Source organism: Haematobia irritans, chromosome 5 (assembly GCF_050003625.1).
Source record: "Haematobia irritans isolate KBUSLIRL chromosome 5, ASM5000362v1, whole genome shotgun sequence".
NCBI lineage: Eukaryota > Metazoa > Arthropoda > Insecta > Diptera > Muscidae > Haematobia > Haematobia irritans.
The window spans coordinates 54759659-54774868 of record NC_134401.1 but is presented as its reverse complement, the minus strand read 5'-3'; the positions used below and the strand labels follow the sequence as shown (position 1 = coordinate 54774868).

Below are 15210 nucleotides of genomic sequence, written 5' to 3'. Positions count from 1 at the left end.
AGCGACGGTGTTAAATGCTAGTAAAAAACTGCTCACGCCTAACTAAATTTATGTTTATATTATAAAATTATTTATGTATGTTTATACTCGACTCCACGTTCTTCTTTTGTTAGAGTTTTTGAATTCCTTCCAAATTTTTGAGTTTTGTACCAAAAACAGTTTTTTGTTACAAAATTGTTATTTTTGCAATAAAAAAATAATATTTTATGCGAAAATCAGTCAATTTCGTTTATATCAAGCACTGTTACTGACTATAAATCTTTAATAACCCACATTTCGAAGTTTCATTATAAAAATTTAATATAGTATAAATATAAATGTGTAAATAAAAATAAAAAAAGTGTTCGGTCGGAGCAGGGATTGAACCCACGACCCTTTGCATGCAAGGCAGACATGCTAACCACTGCTCCACGTGGCAAACAAATGTATGTTTCTGTTAAATAATGTTATGTTTGCATGGGCTCGTGGGCGCTGCAAACTATGCTATATAAATGTAATTTATAACGATAATTATCTCCTGGTGACTATAACAGCTACGTAATCCAGTGGATAGTGTGTTGGCTTACAAACTGTATGGTGCTCGGTTCGATTCTCCGTGCAGGCGAAAGGTAAAATTTAAAAAAATTATAAAAGTGAATAATTTCTTCAACATTATTTGTATTACAGAAAAAGGTGCCAAGAACTAAAATATTTCGTGGATGTGAAAATTACGAGTATGTTAGGCAATGAGCACAATCGTCTTTGGGAAAAATTCTTCCAAGCATATAATATTTTTGGGTGCTTCCAAATGCTTCCAAACATATAATATGTTCACATAAAACAAACATATTAATGTTTCGGCAGTATCCAATAATATATGTGCTTCCTGCAAAATATGTTTGGAACATATGTTAAAGAAGCGATTTTTTTGAGGGTGTAGTTAAAATAAAGAACATTATTGGGAGTGCATCTTCTGGAAGTGCTTTTAAAGTTGTGCCTTTGGAAGAACTCCCAAATTTTAGGAAGTTCTTCCAAAAGCACAACTTTATAACCACTTCCAAAAATTTTCTTTATTTTAATTAAATTTTTTGTAACTCGCGTTGTTCATATTTCATTTTAATTTTTTTGTTTCAAATAGGTTAAAAATAAAGTAAGAATTAATAAAATAGTACAAATTTTGTAAATTTTGTCGAAAAAGATGCTAAATCCATTCTTGAAAAATTGGGAATTTTTGAAAATATTTGAGGTCAAACGTTTCAGATAAATGTTAGAATGCATTAAAAATCGTAAAAAAAAATTTCAAAAAATATTTATTTAGCAAACTACCACAATTTTTTTTTAATTCACATCAAAACCACAAAATTCGGATAACACCTTAAAAGTTTTGCAAATCCAGTGCAACTGTTATTAGTATGGTGGATATCCGTCCTATAATAAGCCCATGTTAAATTCATCGTTCCTGCGCCAACTTTGCTGGGTTATAATAAAAAACATAATAAAACCACAAATAAAAACAATCTTTTTAAAACATTTTTTTAATATTAATATGCACGTAACGCATTTTACTACTGCAATGCAGTAAACATAAATTAGTTATTCGTCCGTTATCCGTCCGTCTGTTGAGATCACTCTAACTTCCGAAAGAAGCAAGCTATCGACTTGAAATTGAGTACAAGTACTTGCTATTAATGTATACTTACGTGATGTTAGTATATGCTCCGTAATAACCATGTACAAATTCATAATTATATATGGCCCACATACAAAACCTTTCACGGATTTCACTTCCGGAGCATTGTGAATAAGCAAATTTCATTAGATGCGATTGAAATACGTTACGTAATTTCAATATATGCTTTTTAATAATCAATCATAATGTAAACTGACCCCCAAGATTCTGGGGCCTCATGGAGGAACAAATTTCATCCAGTCGAGTTGAAATTAGTCTTCTAATTACCATACATGAATTGGTTGATAAAATTTTTTCTGACATTCATCTATACAAATATTTACATCCTATTTTCCTATTATTCCCGATTTCCCAAAATATCAAAAGTCGATTAGTCGAATTTTAAAATTACTAAAAGTCACCTTTTTTGATAAAAGGTCGTCGAATGACATCTAGTCGACTCTGCCAGTTCATAGATAGACCGTCGGACAGTAAGGGCTACATCGACTCACCTTTGTAGCTTCCCTTTCGTTTTAGGACGCATATTTAACCCTTATATTATGTTGGGGTCATTTGACGACCCATATGGTATTTTTCATCAGCGTATTTCTTATTGTTGGAATATACTTAAAAGATCTTACTACTCAGCAAGAATTCAGTACATGTCAACAATTCATGCACTGACTAGTAAGAACTTTTATTTATATTCCAGCAGTAAGAAATACGCTGATGAAAATACCATATTGGTCATCAAATGACCCCAACATAATATAAGGGTTAAGGAGATCCATGCTTTCTTATTTTTTATATCGAGCAAAAATGATTGGTTGATTAATAAAATAAACCTTGCTCTGATTGTTTCACATATTTTTCTAGTGTAAGTGTAGCCCAATAGTTAAATGGCGTGTTTGCGTTAAAAGTTCAGCTATTTCACTAAAGTGTTTTATTACCCAAAATTAAATTGTAGAAATTACTTTATTGGCTCGACCATTTATTTTTCGTATTTATATTAGATTTTATAGTTTAACTCTTTACTGGTCAATTGCCCTATTTTTTTTTTTGGAACGATTTGTTTAATTTCACATTTCAAATTCTTACATTGTTTCTTTTTTCAAAGAACAATAGAAAAAGGTTACAAATGAAAATACCCATATTCAAAATTAATTCAATAAACTTATTAAAGGAATTTACATTAAAAATTAATCAGAACAAAGAAGATCAGCCAATATGGGTATTACATCAAAAAATTGGCCAATACGGCCCGCTTCTATTTGTACTCAATACTAAGATACTTTCTTTTCAAACGGAACCAAACCGCTTGTCATACTTCTTGTGAATTCAATTAGAAAAATTTTGAAACCCTCTGAATTATCTCCGGAATTACTGAACATAACGTAGCACTAGAAAACTTCTCACACCTAGAGCAAAATGTTATTTTTGAACATAGAAAATGTAACATGTTTGCCGCAACCATGTTATTTTCTCAGATATCATGTATGTGATTTCGAAAACCATTTTACGTTTAGCGAGAAAACAACAGTTTTGCTGGAAAAATGTTCCCAAACCAAGAAAAACATTGTGCCCTTCTTTTTGGTCAAAATTTTTAATTTTGATTGCAGATTAGATAGAAATACAAAAGTAATATACCAAAGATTCCAATTAAAAAATTAATTGTTTCAATTAAATGTTCTTACTTTTTAAATTCGATTACATTTAAACAGGGTTTAGGTTGGGTGAAACGAACAAAATACAATATATATTGATTTTTTTTTTGTCTTTACTTTAAAAATGTTGGTATTGATTCCGAGCCAAAGAGGCGGAGAATACAAGTGAGGAGAATACAAGTAAGGAGACACAATTCTCTCTTAAATTTGGGTTTTGTGTACTTGCTTCTAGGAAGCTAATTTTAATTTTTCGCTTTTTTTCTTCATATGCTGTCAAAGTCCTTTAAAAACGAACACAATTCTCTTTTAAATTTGGGTTTTGTGGACTTGCTTCTAGGAGGCAAATTTTAATTTTTCGCTTTTTAAGCTTTTTTATACCCTGCGCCACACTGTGGAACAGCGTATTATAAGTTAGTGCATATGTTTGCAACACCCAGAAGGAGACGAGATAGACACATGGTGTCTTTGGCAATAATGCTCAGGGTGGGTCCTGAGTCGATCTAGGCATGTCCGTCTGCCTGTGAACACATTTTTGTGATCAAAGTCTAGGTCGCAGTTTAAGTCCAATCGCCTTCAAATTTGGCACAAGTGCTTGTTTGGGTCAGAATAGAACCCTATTGATTTTGGAAGAAATCGGTTCAGATTTAGATATAGCTCCCATATATATTTCGCCCGATATGGACTTATATGGCCCCAGAAGCCAGAGTTTTACCCTAATTTGCTTAAAATTTTGCTCCCATATATATTTCGCCCGATATGGACTTATATGGCCCCAGAAGCCAGAGTTTTACCCTAATTTGCTTAAAATTTTGCACAAGAAGAACAATTAGTACTATAATCAAGTGTGCTAAATTTTATTGAAATCGGTTCAAATTTAGATATAGCTCCCATATATTTGGTTGAAATCGGTTCAGATTTAGATATATCTCCCATATATAGCTTTCGCCCGATTTACACTCATATGATCACAGAGGCCAATTTTTAACTCCGATTTAGTTGAAATTTTGCACAGGGAGTAGAATTAGCATTGTTGCTATGCGTGCCAAATTTGGTTGAAATCGATTCAGATTTAGATATAGCTTCCATATATATGTTTTTCTGATTTCGACAAAAATGGTCAAAATACCAACATTTTCCTTCTAAAATCGCCACTGCTTAGTCGAAAAGTTGTAAAAATGACTCTAATTTTCCTAAACTTCTAATACATATATATCGAGCGATAAATCATAAATAAACTTTTGCGAAGTTTCCATAAAATTGCTTCAGATTTAAATGTTTCCCATATTTTTTTACTAACATTTTTTTCCACCCTAATGCATTAGCCGGCTTAAATTTTGAGACTATAGATTTTGTAGAAGTCTATAAAATTCTTTTTTTTTTTTAACTCGGCTATAAAAAGGAGGTCCCTTGTCATTAGGCTTAACATAGAATCGAGCAGCACTCAGTGATAAGAGAGAAGTTCACCATTGTGGTATCACAATGGACTGAATAGTCTAAGTGAGCCTGATACATCGGGCTGCCACCTAACATAACCTAACCTTCAAGTAAAAAACGTCTTTAAAATAAAGTGTTGAAAAACATGTCGTATATTTGAACGATTTGTTGCTTTGTACTACAAAGTTTGTAGTCAAGATGCAAAAAGACAACAAATTTAAACACGATTTCATTAAATTTAAAGAATTTTTCTGAGTTATGAAAGTCAAGTTGACCTTAGCCCAAACATTTCTTCTTTCGTGTTATGATACCCATTTTTAAGTGAAATCACTTAATTATAAGGACAATACGACTTCATTGAAAAGTTTATCGACTTTTTGACAAGGAAAAATCTTTATATTAGAGAAATGAGTCTTCTATGCTAAGCTAAATTTGCATTCGTATTTTAAAGACATGAAATCTTTGACATCACGACAATATTTTTTTCAGTGCATCAACTTCAATTAAATATTTATTCGATCAATTAATTTTGTCACTGCATCAAAAAAAATATTTTTTCTGTGTTTAATGTAATTTGAAATCAAAGAATATTTTTATTTTTTATGTATGATGCAATCATCAAAAGTGCTATACCATATAATAGTGGATTCATTATCCTGTTTATTATTTCTAAAATCAATAAATATAACTTTTTTTGTATTTTGAAAAATATAATGCATGTGGAATACTTTTTTTTGTAATTTATGCAAACACATTTGGGGCTATTGTGAATATATGACCTCAAGCGTTTAATCGACTATGTACTACTTAGTCGAAGGAAAAAAACTTAATTCTGTAGAAAACCAATGTGACTTAGTAATTTGCAAATATGTATACTATATATCCACTATATTTATTCATACAGATTGTATCTCTTAATTCCATTTTTTGTGTTTTGATATATTGCAATATGACAAACGAAAAAGTGAGTGAAAGGGTTTTAACTCATACGGAAAAGTCTGCAAAAAAGATAGCAATCAGTGTCTGCTGATACTTTTTAGTGGTTCTTCCTCTAGAGAACAACAATTACACTCACAGACACAAAGGATACTAAAGCCAATTTTACTTTATTTCAATTCATCGAAATTATTATGTTTTAGTTAAAATTCCCCCTATATGAAAATGTTTCATTCCATTTAATCAGTTTTTGGTTTCTTTACTTTAGTTACATGAACAGAAAAAAAGTTATAGACAAATGAAGCATACAACATATATTTCTCCATGTATACCTACAACAAAATTTCGTTGGGCCCTTTATGCTAAGATTGCTTGTTTGTCCTCCTCGATCCGGGGTTAATCCGTTATTACAGATATAAGAAGTGATGACTCGCATCTTAAACAGGAATCTTATATACACTGAAAAAAAATAATATCGTGATGCCAAAGATTTCCTATCCTTAAACTACAAATGCAAATTTTTCCTGACCATAAGTCGATAATTAATGTCGTTTTGCCTTCATAGTTAAAAATGGATATATATATGAAAGAAAATTTTGTTGGCTTTAATAATTCTGAAAAATTCTTAAAAATTAATGAAATCACATTTAAATTTGTTGACTTTTGTATCTTGATTGTACTGAAAAAATATTGACCTAATATGAAAGATTATGCAACCTAAATTTTAGGACACGCAATTAACACAATATTAGGGACAATTTTCTTTAAATTAAAGAAATGTTAGTGGAACGTAAGTTAACAATTTTTGCTTCAAATTTGTATTTATTAAATTCAGGACACGAATCTTGGAAATTTGCGTCCCTCCGTTAAATTCGTATGTCCTTGAAGTAAGTTACCTTTGGTTAAAACGTGCTGACTGCGTGGCTGCCGAGTCCTCTTGAAATGTCCATGTTCTGCATGGTAATTTTTTTCCTCCCAGGGCTTCAATACTGACTTTAGGATATTTTCCTGATAATATTCGGTATTTATTTTGACCCCAAAGTCAATGAGTACGAGCGGAAGCGACCATAGGCCGTTACAACAGCCAACGCCATTACAATCGGTGGTGCTTGTATCCTGGTGGCTAATCGAAGTTGTAAATTTTCAGCTGACATCTTTGGCCTGTAAATCCGATCATTTTGTTTGTTCGGAGAAAAGCAAATTCGGTATCTGCACAGAAAAAAATATCACCAACATATTTCCAATTAAAAAGTTAATTGAAGTTGAAAATGTTTTCAATTAATAAATTAATTGATACAATTAACTTTTTAATCATGATAGAAACATTAAGTTAATTAAGTCAATGATTGAAAATTTTAAAATTTTTAATTAAAAAATTAATTGATACAATTAACTTTTTAATCAAATTCAGAAGACTAATTCATTAAAAACAATGCTGATTTTTTTTTAATTTTTAATTAAAAATGTATTTCAAACAATCATTTGTTAATCCAAATAAAAACTAAGCCAATTCAGAAAGTAATTAAAAATAGTTACCTTTTTAAATTAATAAATTAATTGAGTTTTGCAATCAACATCAATTAAATTTTTAATTGAATCAATTAAAAAATTAATTGAAATTTGCTGAAAAAATCAATTAATTTTTTAATCAAGAATTTTTTCTATGCCCAATTAAAACTGTGATTGATACTATCATTTTCGTGATTGAAGACATTTCAATTAAAAAATTAATTGGATCAATTAATTTCGTGATTGAATCAGAAAATTTTTTTTTGTGTGTGGCCACTTTCTTGCAGGTGAAGCAACCCCGTGGCCCTTTGCAGTCTTTTTCGTCCACTTTTCCGATGGAACACTGCCAGTATCATGATAACAGCAATGGTACGATAAACAAAAGATTTACTGCTAGTTAATGAAACCCAAAATCGTTTCAAGACTAATCGTTCGTCTACAATGAAATTTCAATAACATTAGATATATTTGCTATAAAACCTCCAACTTTTGCCATAAACTCCTTTATGATTTACTATCGAACACTGAGACTCTATTTCTTGAGATATCAACGAGTGATTTTTGATGTTTCGTTCATCTAGAGGCGAACGAAAATTCCACAAATAGGCAGATATTCACAATAAATGCTGGAGGGCTCTAACGATTGCCACTCGTGGTTTTGTGGTCAAATATAAATTAATCACACTATCACGCTTGAATCCCATCACGAATAACTTTATTATTTAACGAAATAAATCAACATGCTTTTATAAGCTTGTAAACAATAAAATAAACTATCACTAGAATCTGTCAGCTATCTATCCATCTGAACAGAACTGATAACAACCTGAAGTTAGGTTAGGTATAGTGACTGCCCTTTATTTCAAACTCATTTAGACTATTCAGTCAATTGAGATACCACAGTGGTGAACTTCAAACTTGAAGTTGTTTGCCACACATAACAGCCACCCTGAAATTTGTCTTTACAATTATGCATATTATTAAATTTTTCAATGAACTTGCTTTAAATTTTAAGTTTCTTTATTAATATTTACCTTCTAAATTACAGGTATGCGAAATCGTGCCGTGGGTTCTCATGCCATGAATGATCATTCCTCCAGATCACATACGATTCTCACGGTACATATTATATCAGAACAACAAACTGATGGTGGAGTATTCCTTTCCAAACATGGGAAAATCAATTTTGTTGATTTGGCCGGAAGTGAGCTAACAAAGAAGACATTGAGTGAAGGCAAAACATTAGAGGAAGCCAACAATATTAATAAAAGCTTAATGGTTCTGGGTATGATGATAATGACTCATATAAATACTTCCTAAATGTTAAGGAAATTCCAATATAGCTAATGTACTTTCCTTCTTATCCCTAGGATATTGCATTGCCTCGTTGAGTGACAACAAGAAACGTTTTGGTCATATACCGTATAGAGATAGCCAACTGACCAAATTACTGGCCGATAGTTTAGCCGGTAATGGTGTTACTCTAATGATTGCATGTGTCTCACCAGCCAATTATAACTATGCCGAAACTTTGAATACCTTACGCTATGCCTCCCGAGCTAAACGAATACGCACTAAACCCGTCATAATGATGGATCCTCGGGAGGCATTGATCCTAAGCCTAAAGAGAGATATAAATGCCTTACAAATGGAAAATGAACACCTAAAGGCCGCCCTACACTATCACCACAATACCATAAAGGAGGCTAGTATCAACGCCGAAGATCCCAATGTGCTTGAAGTGTCCACAGATAATGGCGTTGGACCCATACCGAAAATCAATTTGGAACGTTTACCTGAATTAGATGGTAGTGAATTAGCTGAATTGGTTAAATTGTATATGCAAGAGAATGAGGCATTAAGACAGGAGAATAATCATCTGTTTACGGTACGGGAGACTATACTGCGAGATCAGGAAATTGTGTGTCGTGAAAATGAAAGATTGCTAAAGAAATTGGAAGATGTAAATAAGTAAGTAATAACTGTAAATACATATTTGGGGATATTTTAAGGAATTACGATGGAAAGATAGTAAATGATTAAAGAAAATAAAATAAAAAACTTAGTGTCTACTCTTTATATTGAACGAGCGTATATAGTAAACATTAATTTATTTAAATTACAATTCTTTGTAGCATATAAAATGGACAAGACAAAACAGACATTTAAAGAAGAGTTTTCTTTTCTGAGGAACGACATTTTAAAGAAGTTTTCCTTTGGCCCTAAAAACTCTTTAAAGAGAAATTAAACAAGTATATACGGCCGTAAAATCGGCCAGGCCGAATCTTATGTACCCTCCACCATGAATTGCGCAAAAACTTCTACTACATACTGTCATCCACAATCGAATTACTTGAGCTGCGGTAACACTTGCCGATGGCAATGTATCTTAAAACTTCTTAACACCGTTTTCTAAATTGTATGTTAAGTTAGTCCATACGGGGTATATATTAAACAAAAAAGGCCGATTAAATACGTATATAATTCAGTTTGACAAAATTTTCTATAGAAATAAAATGTTGACAAAATTTTCTATAGAAATAAAATTTTGCAAAATTTTCTATAGAAATAACGTTTTGACAAAATTTTCTATAGAAATAAAATTTTGATAAAATTTTTTATAGAAATAAAATTTTGAAAAAATTTTTCTATAGAAATAAAATTCTGACAAAATTTTTTATAGAAATAAAATTTTGCAAAATTTTCTATAGAAATAAAGTTCTGACAAAATTTTCTATAGAAATAAAATTTTGACAAAATTTTCTATAGAAATAAAATTTTGACAAAATTTTCTATAGAAATAAAATATTGACAAAATTTTCTATAGAAATAAAATTTTGACAAAATTTTAGCGGCCATATACTACCTTAATGTACCAAATTTCAACCGGATCGATTGAAATTTGCTTCTCTTATATGGGGGCTATATATAATTATGGACCGATATGAACCAATTTTTGCATGGTTTTTAGATAGCATATACTTACAGCTCGTACCAAATTTCAACCGGATCGGATGAATTTTGCTCCTCCAAGAGGCTCCGGAGATAAAATCTGGGGATCGGTATATAGGGGGGCTATATTTAATTATGGGCCGATATGGACCAATTTTTGCATGGTTGTTAGGGACCATATACTAACACCACGTACCAAATTTCAACCGGATCGGATGAAATTTGCTTCTGTAGGAGGCTCCGCAAGTAAAATCTGGGTTTATATGGGGGCTATACGTAAAAGTGGTCCAATATGGTCCATTTGCAATACCATCCGACCTACATCAATAACAACTACTTGTTACTACAACTACAAGTTTCAAGTCGATAGCTTGTTTCGTTCGGAAGTTAGCTTGATTTCAACTGACGGACGGACGGACGGACGGACATGCTTAGATCGACCCAGAATTTCACCACGACCCAAAATATATGTACATACTTTATGGGGTCTTAGAACAATATTTCGATGTGTTACAAACGGAATGACAAAGATAATATACCCCCCATCCTATGGTGGAGGGTATAAAAAAATTGGAGACAATAGTTTTTCATAAATTCGAGTATATTTGCTCTTAAAGAAAATACTTTTGAACAAAGGGAAATGTGTCGAAAATTTAGTTCCGCAGGAAAGTATTTTTACAGATAACTTACAGCTATGCATTGATGATATCAGAAATGATGCATACTGAAAAATATTGACCATATATGATGTTATACCCTACAGGGTATAATAAGTTTGTGCATTGGTATATAACGCCAAGAAGCAGTGTTGCCAGTATTTTTCTGGCTCTTGTCTCCAAATTGGTACGATGTTGTCCCCAAAAATCCCCAATGTAAATTAAAATTCGCCACAAAAATCGCCAATAAATTTTTGACAAGTTTTTATGAAAAATAATGAAATAGCTCTGCAGTAGAAAAACAGTAATGAATTAAAAATTAAAAAAAAAACGAGCCAAACGAGTAAAATTATAAATTAGACCTTTGGCCCCTCATAATCAAATCTTATCCGTTTCTATTTCATAAAAAGAACGAAATTGTTTCATAAAAAGTATGAAACTTTTTTATAAAAAGTACGAAGTTTTTTCTTACGAACTACGAAAATTTTGGAAGAACTTTTCTTCGTAAAAAGAACGAAATTATTCGTACTTTTAATGAAAAATTTCTTTGGTTATAAAACAATCAAAAAATGCATACTTTTAACGAAATTTTTCGTTCTTTTTACGAAGAAAATTCTTTTCGTGTATGGTAATTCACTATTTTTTCAACACCCGTTTATAAATTCGTAATTCATTTTATAACAGGTTGGCTGATAAGTCCCCGGTCTAACAAAGAAAAACACATTTTTTTGTCAAAATTCGTTTTTATTATTCAACATAGTTCCCTTCAAGAGCGATACAACGATTATAACGACCTTCCAATTTTTTGATACCATTTTGGTAGTACTCTTTCGGTTTTGCCTCAAAATAGGCCTCAGTTTCGGCGATCACCTCTTCATTGTAGCCAAATTTTTTCCCTGCGAGCATCCTTTTGAGGTCTGAGAACAAGAAAAAGTCGCTGGGGGCCAGATCTGGAGAATACGGTGGGTGGGGAAGCGATTCGAAGCCCAATTCATGAATTTTTGCCATCGTTCTCAATGACTTGTGGCACGGTGCGTTGTCGTGGTGGAACAACACTTTTCTTCTTCATATGGGGCCGTTTTGCCGCGATTTCGACCTTCAAACGCTCCAATAACGCCACATAATAGTCACTGTTGATGGTTTTTCCCTTCTCAAGATAATCGATAAAATTATTTCATGCGCATCCCAAAAAACAGAGGCCATTATTTTGCCAGCGGACTTTTGAGTCTTTCCACGCTTCGGAGACGGTTCACCGGTCGCTGACCACTCAGCCGACTGTCTATTGGACTCAGGAGTGTAGTGATGGAGCCATGTTTCATCCATTGTCACATATCGACGGAAAAACTCGGGTATATTACGAGTTAACAGCTGCAAACACCGCTCAGAATCATCAACACGTTGTTGTTTTTGGTCAAATGTGAGCTCGAGCGGCACCCATTTTGCACAGAGCTTCCGCATATCCAAATATTGATGAATGATATGACCAACACGTTCCTTTGATATCTTTAAGGCCTCTGCTATCTCGATCAACTTCATTTTATGGTCATTCAGTATTTTATCAAAACACGAAATTCCTTTTTTCAATTTTTTTTTCACAATAACAAAGTTGCATCACAAAAGACGCTCTATCTCATAAACTAATTGACTTACAGACGTCAAATTTTGACACGAATCATTTGAAGGTTGGTACTATATAAAAATAGTATGCATTTAATACTAGCGACGCCATCTATGTGTCAGACCGGGGACTTATCAGCCAACCTGTTATCATCATCGCTTCACGCTTTTTTTTTCAAAAACTGAGCATAATATTCATAAACAACGGCTCCTGCTACTACTTTAATGAATTGTTTTAAAATTTAAGAAAATGAAATAACTCCCCAAAATCCATATTGGGGAATTATTTCACTAGGACACATTTGGGAGTTATTTCATTTGAAATAACTTCCCATAATTGGAAATGAAATAGGTCCCCAAAATATAAAATAAGTCCCTAAAAATCATTGTTTTTGTTCTCTGTAGAGGAAATTGGGGACTTATTTAATTTTTCATTTCGGGGAGTTATTTCAGGGGAACTTATTTCATGGAGCCAAAAATCTATCCCCAATTCGGGGGAAAATCCTCAATACTGACAACACTGTATATGTATATTCCAATTAGAGCTCAAATAACATGTTGGTCTACACAGTGGTGAAGGGTATAATGTAGTCGGTCTCGTCCGACTTTAGACTTTATTTCGTTTACAATAAATATGACTACCAATAGATTAATTTAAAATTCTCTGATTCCATCGAATTCCTTGAAATAAACCATCTTGAATCAGTTTAAATTTTATTTTTGCTTTAACGTTGAAGAAAGCGCATTATTCCATTAACGTTTTCTCGTTCTAGATCGAGACTAGGGAATGAGAATAATGAGTTTGGAAATCTTCTAACGAATTGAAACGCAAGCAATTTGGTGTTATCCATATTTTTGTACTTCATTGAAAAGATATCACGCACAAGAAAATAGCATTATTGTATTAGAGAATTATCATAATTTGTTGTGATTGATGTGAAATTTAGAAGAAAAAAATTACACGAAATTAGTTTACGTAGTTTTTAATGGCTTTGTGATGTGCCTTCATTATTTGTATTTTATAATAAAATCCTATGTAGATTAAATTAGCTGTCTCTTCTGGGTGTTTGTTAATTTCAACTCTTTCTATATTAAAACTTTTAAGAGTTTGTGTTCGTTCTCCTTTGATTCCGGCCAGGCCCGCTCTATCATCTGCATCTGGAAGTGAGACTGCTGGAACAGAGATATGGACAAATCCTCAAGATTCTCAAGATGAACGCGATGTAAGTATGAGCTGAATTTATCTGAGGATTTTGAACAGATCAATCTTCTCTTCCCTATAATTCCAGCCTTCCGATTTGCAAGGACGTATTTCGGAGAACAATGAGAAACGTTCGGATGCTGAACAACGTAAAATAGATCAGGAACGCATAGCTCGAAATATCATTGAAATGGCCAATAAATTCCCCAGAAGAAGCTTAGAAGAAAATTTCGATGACAAAACTACAAAAATTCTCAATACACCAACGAATAAATCGCAAGATCATAATGGTGAAATTAATGGTCTTTTACCAGAGTGAGTTATAAGAAAACAAAAATTGGAAAAATTATCTAAACCTAATTTCTTAATTTTCTACTTTCTATTCAGTATGTTAGCTTAAAATCCTGTGGATGAAGAAAACGACTTCTTACCGTATTGACGAATGGTTTCACATTTTTTAGGAGCTTACACTTCATTCAATACTTTTAGCAATAATTTTAAGTGCTTGCAAAGTGTAATTTAAATAAATTTTAAGACTATCACAAAATTATTTCGAAAATTAATTGAACTTCAAAAAAGAAAGTAACAGGTAAACCACTTTTATTGAATTAACATTTAAGAGATGATACCAAAGGAAAGCAGAAAAATCTGTTGATATCGTCAGACCACCGGCACCTGTGGACAGACCACCCAAATCATGGCACCGTTAAGCGATTACCCCTGAACATTTCTTTCTCGTAGTATTTCTTTTCCCGGGAAAGCGGTAATTTTTGTTTTAGATTGACGGAATCCGACTCAAACAACAACTTCATTGGATATAAAATTCAATTTGTGGCCTAGTTCCTAAGGCGCTACGTGGAAACCTTGTATTGTGTTTTTTTACCCACATACAATAGCTTAAAACATAAATTGGATACCAAGAGAGTCAACATGGGAACAAAAATTCGAATTTTAGACGAAATATGCAAAGTCCATGACTTCTTGAACCTCATGGAGAAAGAAAATGCATTCGATCCGGTTGATTTTTGGTATACGCACCCAGAGAAGGAATATGATCACCTGAAACTTGTTCCAAGTGCCTAATGTTACTTTTTCGCATCGCAAAAAAAAATTATTTTCCCGGGACACACAATTTCTGAGAAAATAACACGATTGCGACAAACGTATTCCATGTTACCCGTAAGAAAGTAGCAATATGCTCTTAAAACATGTTTATGGTGATTATATTTTTTAAACATGTTTATGGTGATTATATACTGTCATCGCTAACGGAAAGGGTTGCTTTCATTTGCGCTGCGAGACGTTAGGTTAAAGGTTTAAGTGGCAGCCCGATTAAGATTCAGGCTCACTTAGACTAATCAGTCGATTGTGATTGACGTTGTATTGTGCGAGACGTTGCAACCAGAGTTGTTTTAAAATTTCATTCGAAACCTTACCTTGAGCTAGAGATTGCATTTCATTTAATAATTCAGACGGCTTCCTGTCCACGGTTGCCACTCGTGCCAAAAATACTCTACCAAAATTTGAAGAAAATTTTACCAAAAAATCTACTAAATTTAAAAAATTTTATTTTGAAGGTATTGATCAAAATTT

The 15210-nt window shown here is 32.5% G+C and overlaps 1 protein-coding gene across 3 annotated transcripts in view; it reads left to right on the top strand.

Annotated features, from left to right (window-relative positions):
- Klp54D (Kinesin-like protein at 54D) overlaps positions 1 to 14164 on the top strand; it is a 72914-nt gene extending 58750 nt beyond the window's left edge. The window contains exons 6-10 of one of the 3 annotated variants that reach the window (XM_075312759.1): positions 8240 to 8476; positions 8562 to 9162; positions 13555 to 13639; positions 13706 to 13932; positions 14005 to 14164. In XM_075312759.1, the coding sequence (XP_075168874.1) occupies positions 8240 to 8476; positions 8562 to 9162; positions 13555 to 13639; positions 13706 to 13932; positions 14005 to 14017 (1163 nt within the window). In that variant the 3' untranslated portion in view covers positions 14018 to 14164. Of the gene's footprint in view, positions 1 to 8239; positions 8477 to 8561; positions 9163 to 13189; positions 13463 to 13521; positions 13640 to 13705; positions 13933 to 14004 lie in introns of those variants that run through there. The other 2 variants (XM_075312758.1, XM_075312760.1) reach the window with 2 other exon arrangements.
- The last annotated feature ends 1046 nt before the right edge of the window (positions 14165 to 15210 follow it).